Source organism: Erythrolamprus reginae, chromosome 2 (assembly GCF_031021105.1).
Source record: "Erythrolamprus reginae isolate rEryReg1 chromosome 2, rEryReg1.hap1, whole genome shotgun sequence".
In the NCBI taxonomy this organism is placed as follows: Eukaryota; Metazoa; Chordata; class Lepidosauria; order Squamata; family Dipsadidae; genus Erythrolamprus; species Erythrolamprus reginae.
Window position 1 is genome coordinate 204,541,611 of NC_091951.1, and position 25,993 is coordinate 204,567,603.

Here is a 25,993-nt window from a genome sequence, read left to right on the forward strand (position 1 = left end):
GACAGCGGAAGTTCGGGTTTGGCGTTCGGCTGCTAGGAAGCTGCCCGGCTGTTTTAAAAGGTCACAGCCGGGCTGGGGGGCTTCCCAGCAATCTCCCGAACCCCAAACTTTTGCTGAACCTCCGGGTTCGGGAAGTTGCTGGGAAGCCCCCCAGCCCGGCTGTCACCTTTTAAAACAGCCGCGCGGCTTCCCAGCAGCTTCCCGAAGCCGAACGCCAAACCCAAACTTCCGTGTTCGGAGGCTGCTGGGAAGCCGCGCGGCTGTTTTAAAAGGTGACAGCCAGGCTGGAGGGCTTCCGAACAATCTCCCGAACCCAGAAGTTCGGCAAAAGTTCGGGGTTTGAGAGGCTGCTGGGAAGCCCCCCAGCCCGGTTGTCACCTTTTAAAACAGCCGCGCGGCTTCCCAGCAGCCTCCCGAAGCCGAACGCCAAACCCGAACTTCCGCGGTCGGCGTTCGGAGGCTGTCAGGAAGCCCCGCCGCCCAGCTGTCACCTTTTAAAGCAGCCTGGGGGCTTCTCGGCGGCCTCCCGAACGCCGAACCCGGAAGTTCGGGTTTGGCGTTCGGCGTTCGGGAGGTCGCTGATGAGAAGCCCTCAGGCTGTTTTAAAAGGTGACAGCCAGGTGGCAGCGTTTTTTTTGCGGGGGTTTTTTTTGGTTGCACGGATTAATTGACTTTACATTGTTTCCTATGGGAAACAATGTTTCGTCTTACGAACCTTTCGTCTTACGAACCTCCCCCTGGAACCAATTAGGTTCGTAAGACGAGGTATGACTGTACACCCCTAAGTGATAATGGCCAAATCGGGCCCAAATTGTCCATATTTTGTGTGGCCACCATCAATGTTCCCTCTAATTTTTTCCCGGTGTGGGCGGAAAGGTATAGTGTAAGCGGCAGTCCCCTTGGGACTGGGCGGCATAGAAATAAATAAATAAATAAATCCCTTCTTTTTTATTAAAAGAAATTAATAATTAAAAAAAACACAAAATCCATTACTATTAAAACTAAAACAACCAGCAAAACCAAAAACATAACTATTAATAAAAACAGGTGAGGGCTGGGTTTTTTTTCTCTGTTATTATTTAAGTGCTTTTACCATATGCTAGTCACTTTTCTCTCTGTTTCTCTCTTTCCTGTCATTCTCTGACTCAATCATTTTCTCATTTCTCTTTTTTTCTCCCCTTTTCTCTAACATTTCTCTCTCTCTTCCTTCCACTCCTCTCTCTTGCTTTCTTCCTCTCTCACTCCCTTCCTCTCATCTCTTTCTTTCTCTCTCTCCCCCTCTTGCTCTGTCTCTTTTTCTCTCTCTCTCTCTTGCTTTCTTTCTCACACACTTTTTCTCGTTTTCTTTCTCACTTTCTCTCATTCACTCTCGTTCTCTCTCTCTTGCTATCTCTTTCTCTCCCCCCTCTTTCTCTCTCTCTCTTTCTCACTTTCTATCTTGTTCTGTCGCTCTCACTCTCTCGTTCTCTGGAGGCCAGTGAAGGTGATTTTCAATGTTGGGCGCGTGGGCCGGCGCGCTCTCTCCCCATCCCCCTGCCAGCATGCCCGGAACATTCAAAGTAAAAAAAACCTTCGAAGTTTTTTTTTACTTTGAATGTTCCGGGCGGGCTGGCAGGGGGATGGGGAGAGCGTGCGCCCGACATTGAAAATCACCTTCGCTGGCCCCCCGCTGTGATAATGCCTGCCCCGCCTCTCCTGCAGCCCCCTCGCTGAGAGCCCGGGACGAAAGCGCTCTCAGCGAAGGGACTGCGAGAGCGGCAGGGCGGGTATTCCCGTTGCGGGAGGAGCCGTGCCCCAAGGCGGGAAGCAGAGGGGAGAGGCGGATCGGGCGGGCGGGGGGCAGCGGCGAGTAGCCAGGGGCGCGAGGGGGCTAGAGGCGTGGGGGGCGCGGCTCCGTGCGCGCCCTTGAAAAAGAGTGCGTGGGGGTGTTTTGGGGTGCGCTGGCGCAAGCGTGCGCAGCCTACAGGTAACGGTGGCCACCATTATTTTCCAGCACTGCCTTAATCCTCTTGGGCATAGCATTCAACAGAGCTTTGTAGGTTGCCACTGGAGTCCCTTCCACTCCTCCATGACGATGTCATGCAACTGGTGGATGTTAGAAACCTTGCACACCTCTACTTTCCATTTCAGGATGCCTCACAGATGCTCAGTAAGGTTTAGATGTGGAGATATGCTTGGCCAGTCCATCACCTTTACCCTCAGCTTCTTTAGTAAGGCAGTGATTATTTATTTTGGAGGTGTGTTTGGGGTTGTTATCATGTTGGAATACTGCCCCTGCTGCCCAGTCTCCAAGGGAGGGGGATTATGCTGGGCTTCAGTATGTCACAGTATATGTTGGCATTCATGGTTCTCTCAATGAATTGTAGCTCCCCAGACCATGATATTCCCACCACCACCCATAGTCAATGTTTCCCAACCTTGGCAACGTGAAGATATTTGGACTTCAACTCCCAGAATTCCCTAGCCACCAAATGCTGGCTGGGGAATTCTGGGAGTTGAAGTCCAAATATCTTCAAGTTGCCAAGGTTGGGAAACACTGGTCTAAGGCCTTAGGCTTAGGCCATCTTTAGGTAGAGCAGCAATTCATTTTTTCAGCTCCTCAGAGTTCATTGCCATGAGGCGCCATATTGAACTTTCAGTGACCAATATGAGAGAGAACAATAACAGCAAATTTAACATACCTGCTTCCCTGTCACACCTGAGACCTTGTACCACTAACGAATAATATGACACCTAGGAGGGAAAGTGGCTACTTGGGCCCCATTTGGCCATGATCACTTAGGGGTATTCACTTTTGTTGCCAGCAGTTTAGACTTTAATGGTTGTGTGTTGGGTTATTTTGAGGGGACAGCACATTGTTACACAAGCTGTATACTCACTACTTTATAGCCAAGTATCATTTCTCCAGTGTTGCCACATGAAAAGATATACTGAAATATTTACAAAATGTTAGGGAGTGTCACTTCTGCGACATACTGTACTTTTGTAATAGCATTCACTGACCTAAAATGGAAATATATGAAAACTTCTGATTAAATTAGGATAAACTAAAATTTAGGAATAAAATGCAAGTATTAAAGTGCTAAAAATTGAAGTGTTATAATCACTAAATCATAATATTACTTTACCAATATAAAGGCATAAATAAAAATATACTGAGTGATTGTTTTAGATTGGAGTACACTTCTCCGTACTGAAGGAGTGGGTCCAGCAGTCACGTGGGTTGCTCCTGTCCAATCCGATGGGACTGAGCCTAGTATTAAAAAAGCCTGCTGGATCCGCCCCTTCCCCAGAATTCGCTCAGTCCCGCTATCCAGCGGTCGTGTGAACGCTCGTTCCTCTCAAAACACCTTCCCTTCGATCTTTGTCTTCTAAAAACAGTAAGATTATTCTATTATTAAAGCTTGTCGGCAGTGGATTCTACTCAGCCCTACCGGGCTTCGAGTTTGGGGGAGAAGTGAGCGGCACAGCCATTCGCGGTTTATTTTCCCTCCGTGCTGTTGCTGCAGCCGGCCTGGAATTTAACCTTATTCCTCTCGGCCTGGAGGTCCTGCCGGGGCAAGCCACTGTTTACATAACGATTTAAGGGCTATTTACCTCCTGCGGTGTGGGACTTGATTGTCTCCCGGACTTAGTTCCCTCCGATTGCAAATTAAACGGAGCGGGTTTTTTGGCGTGAAGGCCCTCGCGCCCAGTAACTTCGCACTTTCGGTTTTGCCCTTCTTGGTCAGCCATCAGTGCTTCCAGTCCGCCGCTTGACCCTGGAGTAGCTGTGAGTCCCTCAGGTCTATTCTCCACGGAAGTGGCCTCCAACCAGTGTGCCTTGGTTTACTTAAGTTAAGTTTTGTGAGGCCTGCCACGCTGCATTTAGGGACACGAACTCTTGGTATTGTCCGGATTGCCCCTAAGTCGCAGCCGCTCCTGGGCCTAGGAGCAGGGTCACCTCTCCTCTTGGGAAGCTCATTAAATTCTTCTCCCCCCTAAATTTCTTGGCTCAAGCCTCGTCTTCTGTAATTTGTTCAGACTATGGCTTCTTTTCTCAAGAGAGGCACTACTAAAGGTCCCAGAGAGGTTAGGCCTACTGGTGATGAATCTACTAATATCCCCCAGGCCTCTTCCTCCTCTTCTTCAGGGGCCCATTCCTTGGCTAAGTCCACCAGGGCTGAGAAGAGAAGGGACCTAGCCCTACAAAAAATACATGATAAATCAGCCAAACGTTTAAAGGTGCAGGCCCAAGTGCATATGAATCCAACCCCCCCAGAGGCCTCTTACCTGCCTCTCTCTGGGGTTCCTGTGCTATCCCTGGATGAGCCAAACCTAAATCCACCCCAACCTAACCTATGGGGCTTAAGTCCAGAGGAGCCAGATATTACTGAGGATTCCTCCCAGCCAGAACCTTCTCAGGCCTTCAGGGATCCTCCTATTTTTCCAGCTGATATTTCTTCCTTGCCTCCGGAGTTTCAGTCTATCTTGTCTGTTTTGACTAAAACCATTGATGCTAAACTCTCGGCCATCAATGTTCCTTCCTTGTCTCATCCCCCTCCACGTTCCTCCCGTCCCGTGGGTTCTTCTCCTTCCTATAGAGCCCCAGCCATGGAGGACTCTGATTCCTCTCAGGAAGAGAATGAGGACGTGGATGCAGAAGAGGATGATGAGCCCTTTCAGCGTCTGTCGGAAGATGAGGACTCTCAAATTAAGATTCCAGCCCCAGCTGCCATCTTTCCACCTCAACTCTTCAAATCTCTCCTTCTTAAGGCAAGAGTATCCACGGGGCTAGCCGCGCAAGAAAAGCAGGCTACACCTTCCACAGACCCTCCGAAGGAAAATCTTCCTTATTTCATGGAAGAACAGGAAGACAATGAGGTAATTCCTATGCCCAAATTGTTTAAGGACGCCTTGCTCAAACAGTGGGACCACCCAACCTCTGGCTTCACTCCCACTTCCAAGGACAAGAAGCTTTACAAGCTCTCTCCCTCCTATGAGGAACTCCTAGCCTGTCCCAGGCCAGATGATCCGGTGAAGACTCTTCACTCGGCTGCGGCCATGCCTGGTGAAGCAGAGGAGGTCCTCCGTCCAGAAGACAAGCGTCTTGAGCAAATGCTCAAAAGAGGTTTCTTCGCTGACTCATGGACCATTAAAAGTGCTGCAGCAGCATCCTTCTTTTCCAGAGCCATGCTCTTGTGGCTTCGTCAGCTCTAACAACATCTACCTCCAGATGATCTACGAGGCCAACAAGATTTCAACAAAATCTTCGCAGCTGCCCAATATGTAGCGGATGCTACTCTCCAATCTTCCAGATTTGCAGCCAGGTCAGTAGCGGCCTCCACAACGGCCAGAAGACTTCTATGGCTCCGCCCTTGGCAGGCGGGAGTAAGGCAGAAGTGGCAGTTAGCCATGGATCCTCTGAAACGCAATCTCTTCTTCGGAGACCTTCTGGACCCTCTCCTCACAGAGACCACGGACAAGAAAAAGGTCTTAGGACCTACCACTAAGAAGGCCTCTAAACCGCAGTCCTTTCGGCGCACAGGGCGTCAACAGGATCAAGGGTTCGCCTTTCAAAGGAATCCAGGTCAGTATTCCCCTCGATTTCGATCCCAATCTAGAAACTCCAGGGGCAGAGGTTCCCGCTACCAGAGGGGATCCTCCTCTACCAGAGCCTCCAAAAAATCCAGATGGCGAGTCTCCCTCTTTTCCCATAGGCGGTCGCCTGGCCTGTTTCTCCTCCGCCTGGCACCGTTCTTGTAAGGACCCCTGGGTCATTGATACGGTGGAAAGGGGTCTCCATTTAGAGTTCATTTCTCCTCCCCCTAACCATTTTATTTCTTGTCCTTCTCCCAGCTCCTCTACATCTCGTATCTGAATGGAGGAAGCTATTTCTCATTTGTTAGCTATTAGAGCTATCCAGCCGGTCCCCTCTCTTCAGAGAGGCTTGGGCTTCTACTCCATTTTCTTCATGGTCCCTAAGGCCTCTGGAGGTTGGAGAGCCATTTTAGACCTAAAAAAATTGAACCAATTCATAAAATATAGGAAATTCAAAATGCATTCCTTATCCTCCATCTTGGCCGCCCTGCATCCGGGGGATTTTATGGTCTCCTTGGACCTTACGGAAGCCTACCTCCATATCCCCATTGCCAAAGGCCATAGAAAATTTCTGCGTTTTGCCTTTCAAGGCAGGCATTTTCAGTATAGGGCTATGCCATTTGGGCTTTCCTCAGCTCCCAGAGTCTTCACTAAGCTCTTGGGATCCCTGGCGGCTCATATCCGGGCCACGCCCATTCATATTTTATGTTATTTAGATGACATTTTAATTCATGGGAATTCAAAAAATGGAGTGGCTGCAGATCTCTCCTCCACCATGTCGGTTCTACAGAACCATGGTTTCTCTATAAATTTCAAAAAGAGCCACCTTAAGCCATCTACTTCCATTCTACATCTGGGAACTGTCATTAATTCTGAGATATCCCAGGTTTTCCTCTCTCTTGAGAGAAAACGCAGCATGTTGGATCTCATCGCTCGTATCCTATCCCTGCAATCTGCCTCCATCGTCACTCTATCCTCCCTACTGGGAAAGATGGTGTCTTGTATTGGCATTGTCCCCTGGGCCCGTCTTCACGCCAGGGAACTACAGTGGCTTCTGTTACCATTCCAGAGATCGGGCCACAGCAACTCGACTCGTCGCATCGCCATTCCACCGACAGTTCGCAGATCCCTCAAGTGGTGGACTTCTCCAGCCCTAGACAAGGGATCTCCCTTCCGGTGCCCAGACCAGTTTGTTGTCACCACAGATGCCAGCCTCTCGGGCTGGGGAGCCCATGCCCAGGGTCTTCTAGCCCAGGGCACGTGGTCACCGGAGGAGGCTTCCAGGCCCATCAATTGGCTAGAATTAAGAGCCGTGTCTCTAGCTCTAAAGCAATTCAAACCTCACATCTCCAACCAGAATGTTCTGATTCTTACCGACAACATAGCCACCAAAAGCCACATTTGTGGACAGGGAGGCACAAGATCCAAGGCCCTCATGAAGGAGGCCCTAAAGTTAGGCCTTTGGGCGGAGAAACATCTCCAGTCGCTCCTAGACGATCACATCTCGGGGAGCCTCAACGTCCAAGCGGACTGGCTATCGCGAGCAACCATAGATCCAGGAGAGTGGAATCTCCATCAAGCACTGTTCCACCGAATCTGCCTCAGGTTCGGCCATCCAGTGCTGGATCTGTTTGCGACCGAAGCCAACGCCCAGCTCCCTCGCTTCATCTCCAGGTTTCCAACCCTGGGAGCAGAGGCAATCAATGCTCTCAGGATCCCTTGGCCTCCAGGTCTTCTGTATGCCTTCCCTCCAATTCCAATTCTGCCAGACGTGGTTCACAAGATCATCCTAGAGAGGGCTCGAGTAATTCTGATCGCCCCTCACTGGCCTCGCAGGCCCTGGTTCGCGGACCTCCAACAGCTGTCCGTCCAGGACCCCTGGCGACTCCCCGTTTCGGAGGATATGTTGCGGCAGGGGGCCTCCTTCCACCCGGATCCGGAGTGGTTCCACCTCACCGCCTGGCTATTATCCAGAGAGATCTAGACCTGCAAGGGTACGACCCAGACACAGTGGAAATCATCCTGAAGTCTAGAAGAGGGTCTACCAACCGGATATACGACCATACTTGGTCCAAATTCCATCAATGGTGCTCGCAGGAGGGCTTATCTCCCCTGTGTCTTCCCATTCACAGGATAATCTCCTTCCTCATGAAAGGTTTCCACCAAGGCCTCTCTACAAGCACCATCCGTCGCCACCTGGCAGCCATCTCTTCTGTCTTGGTGGGGCCTCGCAGGCAGCCCCTCCGCTCCTTTCCGGAAATCCAAGAATTTCTCAGAGGAGTGGCCAACCTCAGACCTGCTAAGATCCACAGATATCCTTCCTGGGACTTGCCACGGGTTCTCCATTCCCTTACTCAGGCACCCTACGAACCCCTGAAATCTGCGTCCCTCAGGTACCTATCCTTTAAGGTAGCATTCCTGGTGGCGATTACATCCACCCGACGCATATCTGAGTTGGCAGCCCTCTCTATCAGGCAGGACCTCTGTCAGTTCCATCAGGACAAGGTGGTTCTGCGACTGGACCCCACCTTTCTACCCAAGGTCAGTTCCATGTTCCACAGATCCCAGGATATTGTCTTACCTTCCTTCTGTCTCCAACGGGAGCACCCCCTGGCAATTAGATGGCACACTCTGGATCTTACTAGAGCGCTAAAAATTTATATTCAACGCACAGGACCCATTCGGAGGTCTGAAGCACTCTTCGTGGCCTATCATCCCAGATCCATGGGATCCAAAGTGTCCTCATCAGTAATAGGCCGTTGGATCAGAGGGACCATCTCTAAGGCCTATGAGACAGCCTCCCTCTCCATTCCAAGGAATATTACAGTGCACTCCATCAGAAGTGCTGCCACATCTGCCGCTTGGGCGACTCAAGCCCCGTTGGAGGAAGTCTGCAAAGCAGCCACTTGGGCCTCGCCAAATTCCTTCATAAGGCACTACAAAATCGATTCTTACGCCTCAGCGGACGCTGCCTTCGGCAGAAGGGTACTCCAATCCGTTATCTCTCACGATAGCAATCTAATCCCACCCTAGGGACCTATCTATTGAGTATGTCCCACGTGACTGCTGGACCCACTCCTTCAGTACGGAGAATAGGCGTTGATTGCTTACCTGAACGCCTCTTCTCGTACGGTGAGTGGGTACAGCAGTCACTTCCCTCCCTTCTGTGTGGTCTTCTATGACTTCTATTCCTACCTTTCTTCTAACACATGAGAGTTGAACATTGTGGAGCTTCACTACTGAGCCTAGTCTACGGATTCGCGAATTCTGGGGAAGGGGCGGATCCAGCAGGCTTTTTTAATACTAGGCTCAGTCCCATCGGATTGGACAGGAGCAACCCACGTGACTGCTGTACCCACTCACCGTACGAGAAGAGGCGTTCAGGTAAGCAATCAACGCCTATTTTCTTTTGTATCTTGGCAAATAATATAAAAATTGTGAGAAGAAATGAAATTAAATACATGTGATGAATTTTATCATAACCTTAACAGTACAGGAACACATGACCTGTGGTTTCAACTGTAGCGACAAAGCCTGTTTGAAGTGAATTTGTGGGTATCTTCCTTTCAATGAGAGGATGAAAATCCTCATTGTTGAATTATGCTAGTGTAAACAAGTCTATTTAGGGAGGGACATTATATTGATGTTCACATTCTCAGGAGAAAGGATGTTCCAAGCATTCTGTCTCTGCAAATCAATATGTTAATTGCTTTTGGGCAACTTTTTTAGCTTTGGGGAAACCCAAAGAATTCACGTCTGTTTTATAGCTGGATCATCATTTTATAATTTTGCTTCCAATGTCATTTTCCAAACTGAGTAAAAATGAACTAATAGTCTGAAAACAATCTTGTTGTGGTATTTGCCACCTTATTGATAATCAGGGTTCATTCTGCTTTTAATGGAAAATTTGTTGCTAATATCTCATCGTTTTAAGTGGGTGCTTCTACTTGCTCCTTAGCAGTACACCCATTCTGCTCTAAATTTCACATACCAGTAATTTTCAAATGAATTATATTGTATTTTTCAGAGTATAAGACACACTTTACTTTTGGGGGAGGAAATTCAGGGGGGAAATCTGCCTACCAGGTATTCATCTGGCTAGCGGACTTAAGTCTGTTCAGCTTCAGCACATTATTTTATCCCCTGGTTAGGGCTGAAAAAGCATTTTTCAGAGGGAATAGGAATGAAAACAAGCCTGCAAAGACTTCAGGAATAAAAAAAACTATATTCGGAGGGAGTAGGAAGCCAGTAAAATTTTAATACCTAATTAGGGCGGGGGGGCGGGGGGGAAGCTTTGAAAAAGCTACATATAGCCTCTTTTAGGGAGGAAAAAGGTGTGTCTTATATGAAAAAAACCACGGTATTTGTTATTAATGAATAACACAGTAGACAAAAATGATAGTCTTGCCTACTGATTTTTATCACAAAATGCCTCCTTCCTCTAAGTCAGGGGTTCCTAATTCCTGAGCCATGGACCACTACACAGCTGTGGCCTGTTGTTAAGTGGCGGGCGAGCGCATGGAGGCTGTGCAAATGGCAGGTGAGCGCATGAAGCTTCATTTGCAAATGTGCAGGATTAGGTTGTTTGAACCAATCCCCTCCTTCCCCACTGCTGCCGGCCCGTACAGCCAAAAAGGTGGGCACCGCTGCTCTGTCATTACCAATAACACTTGGATTTGCTTTCAGATAATGTAGTAAAATGTAGGAACGGGCGTTATGTAGTGTATTGAGCTGCGACATAAAAATGAAAAAGCTGGCTGTTGTAGTTGAGCATTATTGGGACATCCATAAGTTTCAGAAAAAGACCAAGAAAATTAATATTCCTGAGCCATAAAATTCCCTGGGTGATTATGCCACCCCTTTTTGAATAAGTTTGAGTGGTTGCAAGCATACAGCTTAGAGCAGTGTTTCCCAACCTTTTTGGAGCCGCGGCACATTTTTCATATTTTCAAAATCCTGGGGAACATTTGGGGGGGGGGGGGTAAAAAAAGTTTGGACAAAAAAATCTCTCTTCCTCCCTTTCGCTCTATTTCTCTCTCCCTCCCTCTTTCTCTCTCTTCCTTCCTTTCTCTCTCCATCCCTCTTTCTTTCTCCCTTCCTTCCTCTCTTTCTGTCTCCTCCTTCCTCTCTCATCTCTCTTTCCTTTCTCTCCCTTTCTGTCTATCCTTTCTATCTCTCACCCCTTCTCCCTCTTTCATTCCCTTTCTCTCCCTCCCTTTCTCTCTCATTCCTTTCTCTCCCTCTTTCCTTTCTATCTCTTTCTTTTTCTCCCTCCTTCATATCTTCTTTCTCTCCCCCCTTCCTCCCTTTCCTTTCTCCCCCTACCTTTCTCTTCTTTTTTCTCTATCCTTTCTACCTCTTACTCTTTCTTTCCCTCCCTCCTTCATTCAATTTTCTCTCCCTCCCTTTCTCTCTCTTTCCTTTCTCTCCCTCCCTTGTTCTCCCCTGGGGCTGCCTGTGCCTGCCCTGCACCACCCAACACGGACGTACAGCCCCCCGTCGTCGGTTCGTGGCCCCCCCCCAGAGGGAGATCAGGCTGGCGAGGGCGGTCCCCAGCCACTGGAGGGAAATCGGGCTGGCGGGGGCGGCGAATCCACCTCCCCAGCCGGGCGGAGGGAAATAAAGCTCAGCTTCCGGTCTCAGAAGCTGAGCTTCGCGGCACACCTGATGATGTCTTGCGGCACACCGGTTGAAAAACACTGGCTTAGAGAAAAGGTACATGGGCTCAAGAACACTTCCAGTTAATACTTCTGATCAGAAGGACCACCAGATGTTTCCTGAATGAAAATCCCCAGGACCTGAAGGTAGTGTTAATTAGGAATAAGGATCTATCTATAAAGCCACTGGTGCATGAACACATGGCAACTGAATTTAGGTACCGTATTTTTGGGTATGTAAGAGACACTTTCCCTCCCTTAAAAGTGGCTGAAAATTTGGGTGTGTCTTGTACTCCAAATGTAGCTTTTTCAAAGCTTTTTCCCCCCAGCCCATATAGTAATTATAATTATTAATAATAATATATTAGACTTGTATGCTGCCCCTCTCCGAAGACTCGGGGCGGCTCACAACAACAATAAAAACAATATATCTAATAATTAAAACATGAGGTGAAGTGATCTTCCATGGTCATCAGCAATGCTTTAGAAGCTGTTTTTTATTCCTCTCAAAACCAGCAAACTAATGTGCTGAAGCTGACCAAGGACACTAGCCAGATGAATACCCGATTGGCAGATTACACACACACACTTTCCTCTCAAAAAACTAAGTGCATCATATACATTGGTGCATCTTATACTCTGAAAAATACGGTGGCTTGTAGCTGAACCAAGTTTATATTTGGCTCAGATACCAAAATGGGCTGTTTTGTCCTGAATTAAGGATTGGAAGCAGAAGAACAAGAAAAATTGAAGGAAATTGGTGGAGGGAGAGGAGGAAACATTAGGGAGATCAAAGGGGGTCAGCTGGTTATAACCCTGGGGTTTGATGTGTGGAGAGAAGTGGAAATGTGCCACATCTTGCATCCCCTACACTCTCCAGGCTCTATGTAGATTTTGCATTGAATGGACCATCCAAAATAAAATGGTGATCAGAATTTCAGTGAAGTGTCCCCCCCCAGTTGAACCAAATAGACAATTACTGTATTTTTCCATTTATGTGTGTCTCTGTTATTTGATAATTGCAAGTATTTTCCTGATGATCCGCTAGGTGGCAGTATTTAGCTATCCTGGAGTGATATCAGAAAAATAAGTTTGGATATCTAAGTACAGTACAGTACACAAGGGCTACAGCATCTTGCTTTGCAGGACTTGTGGGGTATCTAAAGTGATATCAGAACTGTAAGTCACATTGCAAATCAAATTACAAGGCAGTGATGAGCAAATTCCATACAATTGGCAGGAAAACCTCAGGCCTGGTCCATGTGGTCATTAGCAGCCAAACCTAATGTGGAAATGAACCCCCCCCCCAGCTAAATAATAAAAAATTACAATTAATAAACATCATTGAACGCAATACAATACCAAAAAATCTCAAACATTGACAAAGTTTCCATCTGTCAATTACAAAGAACCACTGCTTGGATCCACATATACAGGAAGTCCTCAACATATAATAGTTCACTTAGTGACCATTTGAAGTTACAACAGCAGTGAAAAAAGTGACTTGTCATTTTTCAGACTTATGACCATTGCAACATCCCCATAGTCCAGAGGTGGGTTCCTCCTAGTTCAGACTGGTTCTTTAGAACCAGTAGCGGGAATTTTCCCTTGTTGGCTGGACAAGGAGTGATGGCTGTCTGGCCATACCCTTGAACGGGTGGTCTTGGCGACGCCCTCTTGATTTTGGCTTCTGTGCATTTACAGAAGCCGAGCTGTCAGTATTGAGCATGCGTGCTTGCTCAGGCGGCACGGGAAGTGAACTGGCAGGGAGGTAAGTTAGAAGCCACCCCTGCCAGTCACACAATTTACATTCAGATGCTTGGCAACTGAGTCACATTTTTTAAGGTAGTCTGGAGTCATGTGACCATCTTTTGTCACATTCTGACAAGCAAAGTCAATGGGGAAGCCAGATTCAATTAACAACCAGGTTGCTAATTTAAGAACTGCAGTGATTCACTTAACAAATATGGCAAGAAAAGTCATAAAATAGGGCAAAACTCACATGACAAATTTTTTACTTAGCAACATGAATTTTGGGCTCAATTGTGGCCGTAAGTTGCAGACTACCAGCATACTACAACAGTTAGTAACAAGAGCCTAGGTTCTTGGGAAGAACTTGATGCATATAACACCAGATAAAGAACTACGGTAGCAGCTGTGATTTCCCATTGCTGTTTATAATATTAATTGAAACTTTTCCCCACCCGAATCTCTTCCCAACTCTAAATTACTTCTGAAATGCCTTTTAAATAATACCCTAGATTTCAAAGAGGGTGCAGTAGATGTATCTGCAAAGATGCTACGCACGAAAGCAACGTGTTTGCAAGAAAGACTGGAGAACGGAAAGTTTTGTAGCCTGAGCTTTCTAGGCTTACCATCTAGCACTTGCTGTCTCCATAGTTACAAAACAGAAGATCATGGGAAGGAAACAATCCTACCCCCCTATTTCCCCCACTAAGCAGTGATGTCACCAACAGCCAATCCTGCCACTACAGCAGTTTCATAACAGCTAGAACTGTGAGCACAGGAGCTACCAAGAAAACATGCTGGGCCTTTGCTTGAGTAATCTCATGCTGTTGGCTGCTTGAGCAGGAGAGGAGGCAGGAGGCGTGTTTTCAGCCATGCAAAATGTCACCAAGCTTTCGGGTTTCTAAGAGAAGAGTTTAACTGCGCCCACTCATTTCCTGTGCAGCATCAGTGGGGAAAAGTATCAAAGCCTAAATTCATCTTGGGAAACTAATCAGCTGTGTCATCCATTTCATGCTCTCTCCTCTTGTTTTTCGTTCAGCTATTCTAGGAGGAATGGGACTTCAGCGGATGGCCAGGCTGACAAAACAAGTGAATAAATAATGGGAAAGCATTTGTAGCAACGGAGGTCGTTTGGCAGTGGTGCAGACAGCAAGACTCAAGGCTTTGAAAAAGGCAGCTATGAAGCCAGAAGACAAGAAGCCGTTCTTGCATGTGACTGGAGGCCTACTGATTTGCATACTAGCAGTGGCTTCGGGAATTTTTGATGGTGCCCACGCAGATACTGGCTACGAGCATTATGCTGAACCAACAGTGCCTGGAATGCCAGCCTTCCTAGCTATGCCGGCAAACTGCTTAATCAATTTGGCCTACGTACTTCTCGGTTGGTATTGGTCACCAGGTGACAAGAGTAGGCAGACCTACTTTCAAGAGGTCTTTGCCCTCATGGCGCTTTTATATGGGCCTACGCAATGGGTACGGCTGTGGACACAGCATCATTGGGCAGCTATTTTAGATCAGTTGTTAACACTACCAATTTTTGCTTGGGTCATTGTTTGGTGCCTTTTTCTTGAAAAAGGGTGGGAACCGTATGTTTTTCTAGCCATAGAAGTGACTTCACTGACTAGTTATGTCCTGGCAGTGCTCCACCCACAAGGTTTTGAGTTGGCATTGAGTGGACATATAATTGTTGTTTTTTGGAGAGTACTGAAAGTGCAAAGACATTTTGGCAATGCCACTTCCATTTGGATTATAATTCTGGGGACGATGTGCTGCTTTGGTTTTGTAAGCCTCAAAGTGTGGGATCGGGAACTGGCCCAATGGGCATTCTTCTCTCGACTCACCGGTCATTTTTGGTCCAAGGTATGCGATGTGCTGCAGTTCCATTGTGCTTTTCTCTTCCTTACCTTAATGAGCAGAAGCCGGCTAAGCTCAGTGAAATAATCTATAACTTCAATGAAAGTCTTAATCAAGGGAGAAACTTATAACAGTACAAGTACCTACTGTAGTGTGGTTTGAAAGAATAAAAAGTCTGCTAAAACATGCCAGTTTCTTCAAAAAGCTATTGAAGAAAGTTGGTGAACTCCACACAGTATCACTCAGTTTATTTCCTGTTGAATATAATGCTGTTTTATAAAACCACATAGAAGAGAAAAAAAGTGGTTTATACAGTAGTCCTCCCCTTACAACTTAGTGACTGAAGTTACAGCAGCATTGAAAAAAAGTGACCTATAACAGGCCTTACACTTAACAGTCACAACATCGCCAGGGTCATGTGATCAGAATTCCAGTGCTTGGAAACCAGAATGACTTGCCGTGTCCCAGGGTCATGTGATCACCTGTTGCAATCTTCCCAGCTGGCTTCTGACAGGCAAATTCAATGGGAAGATGGATTTGCTTAAAGACCATGAGATTCATTTAATAACTTAATAATAATCCGGCTAACCACTATGGCAAAAAAAGACTGTAAAATTATGTACAACTTGCTGAACAATTGCCTTGCTTAGCAACAGAAATCCTGGTCCCAATTGTTGTAAGTCAAGGAATTGTAAAATAATTCCATTAGAAAAGTCCTTTCAGCCAACTGAAGTTTCTGATGAAATACTACTGGTAGGAAAGTGGCATTTCCAAGAGGCAGTATCTCCATAGTTTTTACATGGCAGTTAGGTCGTATCTAACACTGCAGGTTGTTGACAATGCCATACAAATACACTAAGGCTATGATAGTGAACCTATAGCAGATGTGCCACAAGTGGTACATGGAGCCGTATCAGAGGGCATGTGAGGCGTTGTCCTATGTCAGCTCCAGCATGCATGTGCACGTAACCAGCTGATTTTTCTCCTTGGGGCCAGTTAATTTTTGACCTTTGGGGCTTCAGGAAGCTTCCCTGAAGCCTCAGTGCAAAAAACAGCCCAGTGGACAAACCAGAAGTTTGGGAAAATGTAATTCCGTTTTGCCCGTTGTGCTGTTTCTTGCACTCCACAGGGTTCAGAGAAGCTTCCAACGGGCAAACCATTTTTCCAAACGTCCATTTTGGCTATTTTTTCACCATCCCAAGTTTCAATGAGGCCTATGCCCATCCACAGGGATGGTGGGGATTGTGTGCATGTACATGGACAGGGTTGGGAGGTGGTGGTGGTGCGCATGTGTGTATGAGAAGGAATGGGTGTAGGCATGCGCAGGCATGCTAGCACACACACATACACCCTTTTGGCCCATGAACCCAAAAAGGTTCACCATCACTGCACTTGGGTATAAGACCAGAACCTTGGAGGTACAACCTGGTACAGAGGCAGATGCTTTTCAGATGGCAGTTATCATTTGGGGGAGCAGGTTCACACTTTGGAAGTGCAAAATGGAACCACTTGATCCATGTGGAGAAACCTGCCTGTCTCAACGTAGGAGAGAACTGCTCTGGAGCATGATTTGAATGAAAGGTCAACAGTCATATAAGGAAGTCATTTCCCTTTTATTCTGAAGTCACTCACTGTACCTCAGTTGTTTTCATTCCTAAGGCCTGTGCAAACAGTGATTTCCTGAACCCACTGTAAGTTGGCTACAGGAATATTATAGTCCTTGACTTGTGACCACAATTGGGCCCAAAATTTATGTTAAGAGAGAATTTGTTAATTGAGTTTTGCCCCATTTTACAACATTCCTTGCCACAGTTAAGTGAATCATTGTAGTTGATAAGTAACCTGGTTAAGTGAATCTGCCTTCCCCATTGACTTTGCTTCTCAGGTTGCAAAAAGTGATCACTTGACCCTGGGACCTACAGTGGTTGTAAGTATGAAGCAGTTGCTAAGCCTTTGAATTTTGATCACATCATGGAGATGCTGGAAAGGTGGCTAACTTGAGTGCTGTTGTAACTCTGAAGTCACTAAATGAACTGTTATAAGTCGAGGACTACCTGTATGCTTTAAATTTATCTAGGAGCTTAGATTGCACTTGCCCATCCATCATCAGGATTTGGGCTGAGACAGACTGGCAAAGTCAGACACTGAGCTTCCATCGTTAAGAATGAATCTGAACTTTCATGTCCTTTGTCCAAAGTGTTAACCTTTCCTACCACAATGGCTCCCTTCACAGTGATTGCAATGCAATTCAGCATTATTAATATTTAGCATAGTATTGAGTAGAAACATCTTACTGTGATGTTGAACTACATTCCTAAAACAGAATCTATCATGGCTCCAACACAACTGCAGCAAAGCAAGTAAACAATAAACAATAAAAAATCATGTCAATGGACAAAATTTACCCTCCTGACATTATGTGGATGTTTTCTATTTTTTTTTCTTTCCCATTTCTCTTTATTATAATCATCGTATCAAAATTTGGGTTTTTTCCCTTTCACTGTACTTTTTTTCCTTTTAATTTTGTGGTTTTATGTATTAAATAATTAAATTAGAACAGTAATAAAACCTACCATTTTGATAACCATCTGGTTGAAAAAAATCAGTAATCCACTGTGTATGGTCTTTGGGAGCTTTGCTTCCATATGGTTTCACAGCTCACCATTTCTTGCAGTAAAATTAGGGGAAGATGGCACGAGAGGAAGCAAATGATCTCGCCTTTCTTGAAAACTCTGGTAGGACAAAGATCCTGCGTTCTAGGTTTCCTCTTCCACAGGAGGTAGTTTTGTTTATAGCTATTGCGAACATCTACTAGGCCCTGCGAATAATCATATAAACTATGAACTAAAGGATACTGACAACGTAAAATATATAAAATGTTCTATTATCTATTCGGTGAAAGGGAGCATGTAGTGAGGAACTTGTATAGTCATGAAAATCCACATCAGTCTCACCCCACCAGTTTTGATCTCCATAACCCCAATGGTGACTTCCATTTTTGGCAGATTGCTGGCCTGAAGCCAAATTGTACCAGAAACACGTGCCACACTGGTGCCAACTAAGGGAATAGGCACGGTATCCAAAGGAGGATAGCATGACCCTTATAATTTGCAAAGTGCTGTCAGCGCTATGAGAACTTTGATCCGGTGTTTGTTGAATTTGTCACTCAAATTCGTCACTCTCTTCAGGTTCATGAGGTGGCTCGGCAACACCATCTGAAGGGGAAAGAGGAAAAAAAAATCAGGTTTCAACCTCTCGCAGAATAAAATTTTTCCAACTGCTCTTTATCAGCTAGCAGTTTCTCACCTGTCCCAAAACTGACATACAGAAATAGCACACTAGGACCATAAATCTGTCTGGGTTGCCTTCAGTGCATCTTTCCCAAAGCCACTCCATGGCTGGTATCCTCTAGCTGTGACTGAGAGTTAAAATCTAACACTTCTGGAGAATACCCATGTGGGAAATGAATGACCTAATGATCAGATTACTGGCGCTACGATGTGTCAAAGAGCTTGGATTTAGTTTCTCGGATGATTTTGTGCTGCATTAGATAAAGGACAGATATCCTCTGAAAATAATGACTTTCTGCATTTGTTTATTCTTAAAACATTCCTACCCAAGGAACTCTAAACAGAGATAAAACGGGTCTTGAGTACATATGGCTTTAAAGGTGACAACTTTTAAATAGCATTTGTAAGCCCACTGAGAGGCTATACACGTGTTCTGTGGGCACATCTTGGCATAGGCAGTATACACAGTCTCCGGACACAATTCAAGGTGTTGGTTATCACTTATAAAACCCTACATGGCTTAGGGCCAGACTATGTGGGATGGCCTTCTACCGCACAGCTCCCAGCGACCAATGATTGGCCTTGTTTGTGTCCTGTCAGCTAAACAGTGTTGGTTGTCGGGGCCGCGGGGGAGGGCCTTCTCCAGCTCTCTGGAGCCAGCTACCTCCTGAGGTCCGTACTGCCCCACCCTACTGGCCTTCCAGAAAGCCGTAAACACTTGGCTTTGCCAACAGGCCTGCGGCCATTGATCAAATGATGCATCATTTAGATCTGGCCACAAAAAATCCATGACTTTATTAATGGGTTTTAAATTGTCTTTAAATTGTTCCTTTTGAGATGTTGTTTATCTTTGTTATGAGCTGCCCAGAGCATAGTTCCCTCTAAGCTGAGCAGTGAGCAATCACTCACTTAAAAATCATCATCAACTCAGAGTTTTCCAAGCCTGCCCAGAAGCCGAGAGGGAAAGAGTGAGAGGGAAGGAGAGAGAGATGAAGAGAGGAAGAGAGAGAAACAGATAGAAAAAAGAGAGGAAGGAAAAGAGAAAGAAAAAGAATGGGAGTAAGGAAGAGAGAAAGAAAATCAAAATGTAGTTTGAAACTAGCTCAACTATTTAAGTGGCATTTTGATATTGATAGAGTTGCCCTATTATGAGCTCACTGTTATAGACACACAGTACAGTATTTTATTTTGAAATTCTCTGAGGCAAAACAGGGTGGGTTTTTTGTTTGTTTGTTTGTTTATTTATTTATTATTTCTGTGCCGCCCAGTCCCGAAGGGACTGCCACTCAGACACTATACTTTTCCGCCCACCCCAAAAAAAAATTAGAGGGAACACTGGCCCAGAGTCCTTCAGGAGTTGGGTGGCATATAAATAAAATAAAATAAATAAAATAAAACAAATAAAATAAAATAAAATACATACATACATTTTGAACCAGCTGAACTTTCCAAGTGCTTTTTAAAGGCAGTTCCACATAGACTATGTTGCAATAGTCTAATCAGAAGATGACTAAAACATGAGTGACAGCCAGTAATGCTTATTAATATAGAAATGGGTGCAACTGATGCACAGGATGTACTTGTGCAAAGAGCGTACTTGAACTGGATCTGCGAGTGCAGAACTCCCAGACTTTGTACAAACTGCCTGGGGGAGTGTGACCCAATTGAGAACTATGAATGATGGAAAATACTTAAGTACAGGAAATCTTAAAATCCACAGCTAATTTTTTTCAGAGCTGCTCCATTTTACTCTGCACAGCTTCCAGGCCAAGAAAGAACCTCAACGCCTTCACTAAGAGATGGCCTGGGACAGATATATAATTGAATATTATCAACATAGGGATAATAGTTAACCCTGTGGCAAAATGACCTAACTCAGCAGTTCTAAGTAGATGATAACATGGAGTAAATGTTCAGAAGTAGTATACAACAGAATACTGTATCAGTTAATATGGGGGATTGATGTGCTATTAATATCGCCAGTTTGAAGGCGTCCCAGAAACTTCTGCTTTGCTTCTTTGGGAGACATCTTGCTAAGCAAAATTGAAGGCTGGTTTATTTCAACAAAACCCATATTAGTTTAACTTAAAAATAAAAAAGTAATCCCTAAATACAATCATTTCATATAAAATGGGTCCACGTAGCTAAACCTCTTAGTGGCAAAGAGGAGCCTAAACTTTAAAGAAAATCAGTGTATATCTTTCATGGGGCTATTTGAAGAGCATTTTTTTCTATGTATGTATTTTCCCCCATAGTTTTGCTTAGGAGAAAAGTGCTGTAAATGTCAGCCAACAATAAGAAGGAAAAATGTTAGCAAATATGATTACTATGCTTCAACATTTTCTAATGCAAAATATGATGCTATTGGAAAAAGAGAAATTTGCCAAATTGAGATTAATTTCCATAATATTTAAATACAATTTCAGAATTATGTATAATTCTATTGTTATATCAGTTGTTTTAAACAGTTGTTTTAAGTTGCAGTAGAATGCTTGGCTGCATAGCTAGAGGTATAACATGCAGGAAGAGGGAGATTGTGATCCCGCTGGTGAGACCACATTTGGAATACTGTGTTCAGTTCTGGAGACCTCACCTACAAAAAGATATTGATAAAATTGAACGGCTCCAAAGACAGGCTACAAAAATGGTGGAAGGTCTTAAGCATAAAACTTATCAGGAAAGACTTCATGAACTCAATCTGTATAGTCTGGAGGGCAGAAGGGAAAGGGGGGACATGATCGAAACATTTAAATATGTTAAAGGGTTAAATAAGGTTCAGGAGGGAAGTGTTTTTAATAGGAAAGTGAACACAAGAACAAGGGGGCACAATCTGAGGTTAGTTGGGGGAAAGATCAAAAGCAACATGAGAAAATATTATTTTACTGAAAGAGTAGTAGATCCTTGGAACAAACTTCCAGCAGACGTGGTTAGTAAATCCACAGTAACTGAATTTAAACATGCCTGGGATAAACATATATCCACCCTAAGATAAAATACAGGAAATGGTATAAGGGCAGACTACATGGACCATGAGGTCTTTTTCTGCCATCAATCGTCTATGTTTCTATTTAACAGAACCAGTTTGGAGATTGAAGAGTGCCACCTCCAGCTGCACAGCATTAGAGAGGTGGGGCTGTTACCTTCTCCTGAAGGTGTAGAGACAAGCACAGCCAGGCTGTCAAGCGCCCCCTCATGATAGAGTTTGAGCCGTTCCATCATGCGCCTCCGTGCTGGGTTGATTACAATCTGAGGAGCAGAGGTACCTGCGGAAAGAAAGGAGACCATCACTAAGTGACAGCCTACCTGGATCATCAACCTGAGGCCCTTAACAGAAGAGCTGGGTTAGTGTCTATCTCTTGGAGTAAACCAGATAAACTAGATGAGCTAATTCTCTGTAAAGCTATATTGACAGAATCTTTTACGTATCAAAGTCCAGGCCTCCCTCCACCCCCATCTTCTTTACAGCCCGAGAAACAAGGCAGGATATCTTCTGAGCCTTTTGCTCCATCCAACTATCCGAATGCTGGCTATGCTGTCTCTTATCTGGCAGTTCTCTTGGCAGCATCTCTTTGCCCAGTGTCTCAAGGCCTTTCCCACGTTATCATTCTGATTGGCAATATGTCATCTAGCTGTTCTCCAGATGCCACCCTGGGTATTTTCGGTGCCAGATGATGCAACCTTTACATTTTGAGCTTTTTTTTTTTTAAAAAAAACACCTTGGTGCAGCATTGCTTTTAAGTTGTACTTTTTAAATACCTTCACTCCTACTGTAATGCATCTGTATTGCTATCCTATTAAAGCAGTTAAGTCTTATTGATCATGTACATTGAAATAAAATAGAAAATAGCAAAACATAGTAAAATGTTAAAATAAGGGTGTCTGAAAGTTAATAAATGTGGGGCTTGGTTGAGATGGCACAGAACAAGCAAGGAAGAAATGTATTTTTAAAAAGATACAGCACAGCAGGACAACAGTGATTAAACAAAATGGACCAAACAAGCCACCAGATGGACAGGTCAAGTAATTAACATGGATGTAACAGTATTTAAAGCCATGTTAGGTTACGGCTCCAACTTGCTCCATATTACTGATACACCAGGAAGCTGCATTTTCTTACCCAACTGGAGACTCTAGAGCAGGGGTGAAATTTACAATTTTTCCCTACCGGTTCTGTGAATGTAGGCGTGGCAAGGGAAGGATACTGCAAAATCCCCATTCCCTCCCCACTGGGGGCCAACCAGAGGTGGTATTTGCCTGTTCTCCAAACTAAAAATTTCCCCTACTGGTTCTCCAGAACCTGCTGAATTTCACCCCAGGCTGAAACTGGGAGCTTAATAAATCAGGTTTCGTGTCCTATTGTATCTGATCTCAAAATACATTCCACAAGTGAATGATTTAACATTAGTGGAGACCTACCTTCTGAATTGCATTATTCCTTCCATCTGACAGCAAAGCATAGAAGGAAAAATATTTCAGTCCATTACATTTACATGCCTACAGTTGTAACTTTCATTTTAAAATAAACTTTTGGAATTTTTGTCTATATTACAGGCATTCATTGCACATCTGTCCAAGGACACATAAAAGTATTCCAAACAAATGCCTTAATTATTGAAGTCAGCTGATCCAATAAATGTGGTTGTTTCCTAACCATTTTTCTAATTATCAAATATTTCATTATGCTTAATAAATACTTTTAAATTCCCAACCTTAGTAACTTCCAGCTCTTCGGTGTTCAGCTCAATGGAGTTCCCAAGCAGTGGAGCCATTACTGAAAATTCCGAGCTGAAGTCTATCCTTCTGGTAGGTGATAAACACTGCTTTAAATATATGGCTGCTTTGCCGCAACATGGCCTTGATGATATATAATGCTGTTTGCTTACATTTGGCTTGTCATGTTGTGTGAACCCAACCCTTATAGCTTCCTGTTATCTATTTAGCCGGCTGATCATTTGTCTGGCAAAAACTCTGGATGGCGAGGGAGAAAGAGACGTCTGCAGGATATCGTACCTAACTGGCCAACAGACACACTTTCTCTGGTCACTCGTCTGCAGCTCAATGGTTTGGAGTTGGCCTCCAGGCTTTCATCACTTTCCTCAGGTTCATTAAGAGGCACGGATAAATAGTAGTCTTCTTGGGGTGCGCGAGGTTGCTGTGGAGGCAGTAATGAAGAGGCAGAAGACTTCCTGTGTAGTTGTAACTGTAGCCTCTCTAGCTCTTGATAGACCTGCGGGATGGGAAGAACGGTTGCATACTATTACTTCTTAGGAACGCCGTCTAGCAAATAAAATAACTCACTCATTCTTCCATTTCCAAGGCAAAGCCACTGTGGCCATCGAAGCCAGTTTCTTTGAACAGGAAGCGCCATTCCCTCCCAAGCTCACTTAACGTCTGATAGGCAGCCTTACGATGTACTTGAAATGCCGCAAACAATATAGTGAATATTCTAAGCTGAGATTCCTTCACTTATATTTATGGTAAATGGGGCACCAATCTCCATCAACAGACGCTGAAGTGCCGGTAGAAAGGAGCAGAAACAAGAGAGACTCAATATAAGGATCCGGATTGTGGGGGCAATATGCAGGCTCTGTTAAAAAGTGCTATTGCTAACATGTTGTAAGCCGCCCTGAGTCTAAGGAGAAGGGCGGCATAAAAATCAAATCAAATAAATAAATAACTCGGCATTTATTAATTGTCACTTCCCCATTTGCCATCATTAATTCTTTCCTTTTAGGGTTCATGCATTGGTCAGTTCCACAGAAGGGATATGGGTAGCTGCAAATGAAAACATCACAGAAAGAGTGTAATTCTGGACTGGAATTTGGATGTTGCTTCATTTCAACCCAACACCTTTAATCAACGGTCATGAAACTTAAGCAACATCTGGAAGACCACTGGTTCCCTCTTCCTGGATCCCTCTAGTTTATTGATTGATTGATTGATTGATTGGGCTTGTATGCCGCCCCTCTCCGTGGACTTGGGGCGGCTCACAACGTATCAATAAAAGACACAATATATAAAATACATCTAAATCCAATTAACATAAATAATTAATTTAAAATATTCTTAAAAAGTTAAACATTCAAATGCACACTGCAGACATCTTACACATTCAATGGCCAGAGGCTGGGGTCTACTGACCCCAAGCTTGGCGGCATAAATAGTTGCAGGTTCTATGGAATGTGGGTATGGATAGCTAACAAAATAAACTTTACACAAATAATGGAGGGAGGGAGGAGCAGTGGGTGGGTTTTGTATGTGTGTAGTTTCTCTCTATGCTCCATCATGAATATGCCATCCCTCTTTTATTTTACACTACATGGCCATCCCAGAAACATCAGACACATATGTTTCTATTTATATATAATGAAATCAAATTGGTTGGAAAGTATCTGAAAAATTAGACCAATTAAAGCACACAAAGTTGGCCTCTTCCAGGTTCCTTCGAAGAAGCAATGCAGGTTGACAGGGCCGTGGGGGTGGGCCTTCTCTGTTGCCATCCCAGCTCTATGGAATAACACACACACACACACCACCGATATCCGCACTGCTCCTACCCTACTGCTTTCCATAAGGCCATGAAGACCTGGCTTTGCCGTCAGGCCTGAGGGGCCTTGAATCAACAACTAGCATGGCCAAAGTGTATGAATGGTATGCATGCATGCTGATGAATCAGTCTATTGTGGGTTTTAATTAAGGTTTTAGAGTTTAGATTGTACTTTTGACTTTTTAAATTGTTGTTTGTATTTTATATTGTTGCAAGCCGCCCTGTGTCCTTTGGGATTGGGCGGCACAGAAGTCTATATATGTATGTATGTATGTATGTATGTATGTATGTATGTATGTATGTATGTATGTATGTATGTGTTAACAAACAAACAAACAAACAAACAAACAAAAGTTTTTTTCCTCATATCTTTTCTTAGTTCTCCCGCTGAGTGACCATAGTGACCAGAAAAATGCTCACTAAATGGTTTCTAGACATCAATAATTATTTCTCGGTGACTCATTCAGAAGTCAGAGCCAATTTGGGATTATGTTTTACAGTACTTGATCTGGGTAAGTCAAATGAATTATAATCCTCTCCTTATATCTTAAGACAAGTAGCATTTTGCTCTTGCATGCAAAAATCAGATAAATTTGAGGAGGGGGGAAGGAAAACCAGACTTGTCTTGATGCCAACCAACGGATATAAACTTCCAAGTATAAGCTTGGGCTGGAATATTTCTAAAATTTCCACTTTCTAAATACACAGAAGGACACACCAGGCACAGATATAGATGGGGCTATGGAGATGTTCAAAGAAAGGGATTTAAAAGAGAAGGGGGTAGGAAATACTACTGTGGATGTATGAATTTATATGCATACACTTTCTTCATGAAACTGATGTGAAACATTAGCACAAAGCCAAGTCCGTATATGTGAAAGGAGAACATATTCAGTAGGTAACATACACAAATCATGCATGATTGTGCCAGATTTTCAAAATTCTTCCTGACTCTGTGAAACAAAGACTTAAAAGTTAAAACTTTGTTACAGCAAAGCAAATTTCTTTGCAGAGGAAGAAATCAAATGTTTGTTCTCTTACTTCAGCCATGGAAGGGCGGCGTTTGGCTCGCGGGTGGAGACAGCAACAAGCCAACTTTCCTAGTGTTTTGCCCAGTTGCTCTGGACAGGGTCCAAGCCGGAGGTCTACGTGCTTTTGGTAGAGATGACTGCCAAGCTGAACTGCCTGGGTTTGACTGGAAGAAGTTGTGTCCGTTGACAAATGGGATTCTTGTGCCTCTTCATCATTTACCAGATCCTTCTGAAAGCACAAACGCGGACAAGCGATTGTAAAAAGCCCAGCTGCGTGTTACAGAA

At 44.6% G+C, this 25,993-nt stretch overlaps 2 protein-coding genes across 3 annotated transcripts in view; one reads left to right on the forward strand and one right to left on the reverse strand.

The window, feature by feature from the left end:
* The first annotated feature begins 14,071 nt into the window (after positions 1 to 14,071).
* Positions 14,072 to 17,244, forward strand: TMEM187 (transmembrane protein 187). The gene has a single exon (XM_070741396.1). It carries the CDS (start codon positions 14,166 to 14,168, stop codon positions 14,925 to 14,927), a length of 762 nt encoding a protein of 253 aa, XP_070597497.1. The 5' UTR covers positions 14,072 to 14,165; the 3' UTR covers positions 14,928 to 17,244.
* A 461-nt stretch (positions 17,245 to 17,705) lies between these two features.
* IRAK1 (interleukin 1 receptor associated kinase 1) overlaps positions 17,706 to 25,993 on the reverse strand; it is a 35,260-nt gene continuing 26,972 nt past the window's right edge. For both annotated transcript variants that reach the window (XM_070741394.1, XM_070741395.1), the window contains exons 11-14: positions 25,719 to 25,937; positions 23,141 to 23,357; positions 21,271 to 21,393; positions 17,706 to 18,055 (exon numbers count right to left, since the gene is read on the reverse strand). In XM_070741394.1, coding sequence (XP_070597495.1) covers positions 18,003 to 18,055; positions 21,271 to 21,393; positions 23,141 to 23,357; positions 25,719 to 25,937 — 612 coding nt within the window. In that variant the 3' untranslated portion in view covers positions 17,706 to 18,002. The remainder of the gene's footprint in view (positions 18,056 to 21,270; positions 21,394 to 23,140; positions 23,358 to 25,718; positions 25,938 to 25,993) is intronic.

What these genes read in the sequence shown, in the direction of transcription:
- TMEM187 (XM_070741396.1), top strand. Translation starts at nt 14,166, where the DNA reads ATGAAGCCAGAAGACAAGAAGCCGTTCTTGCATGTGACTGGAGGCCTA.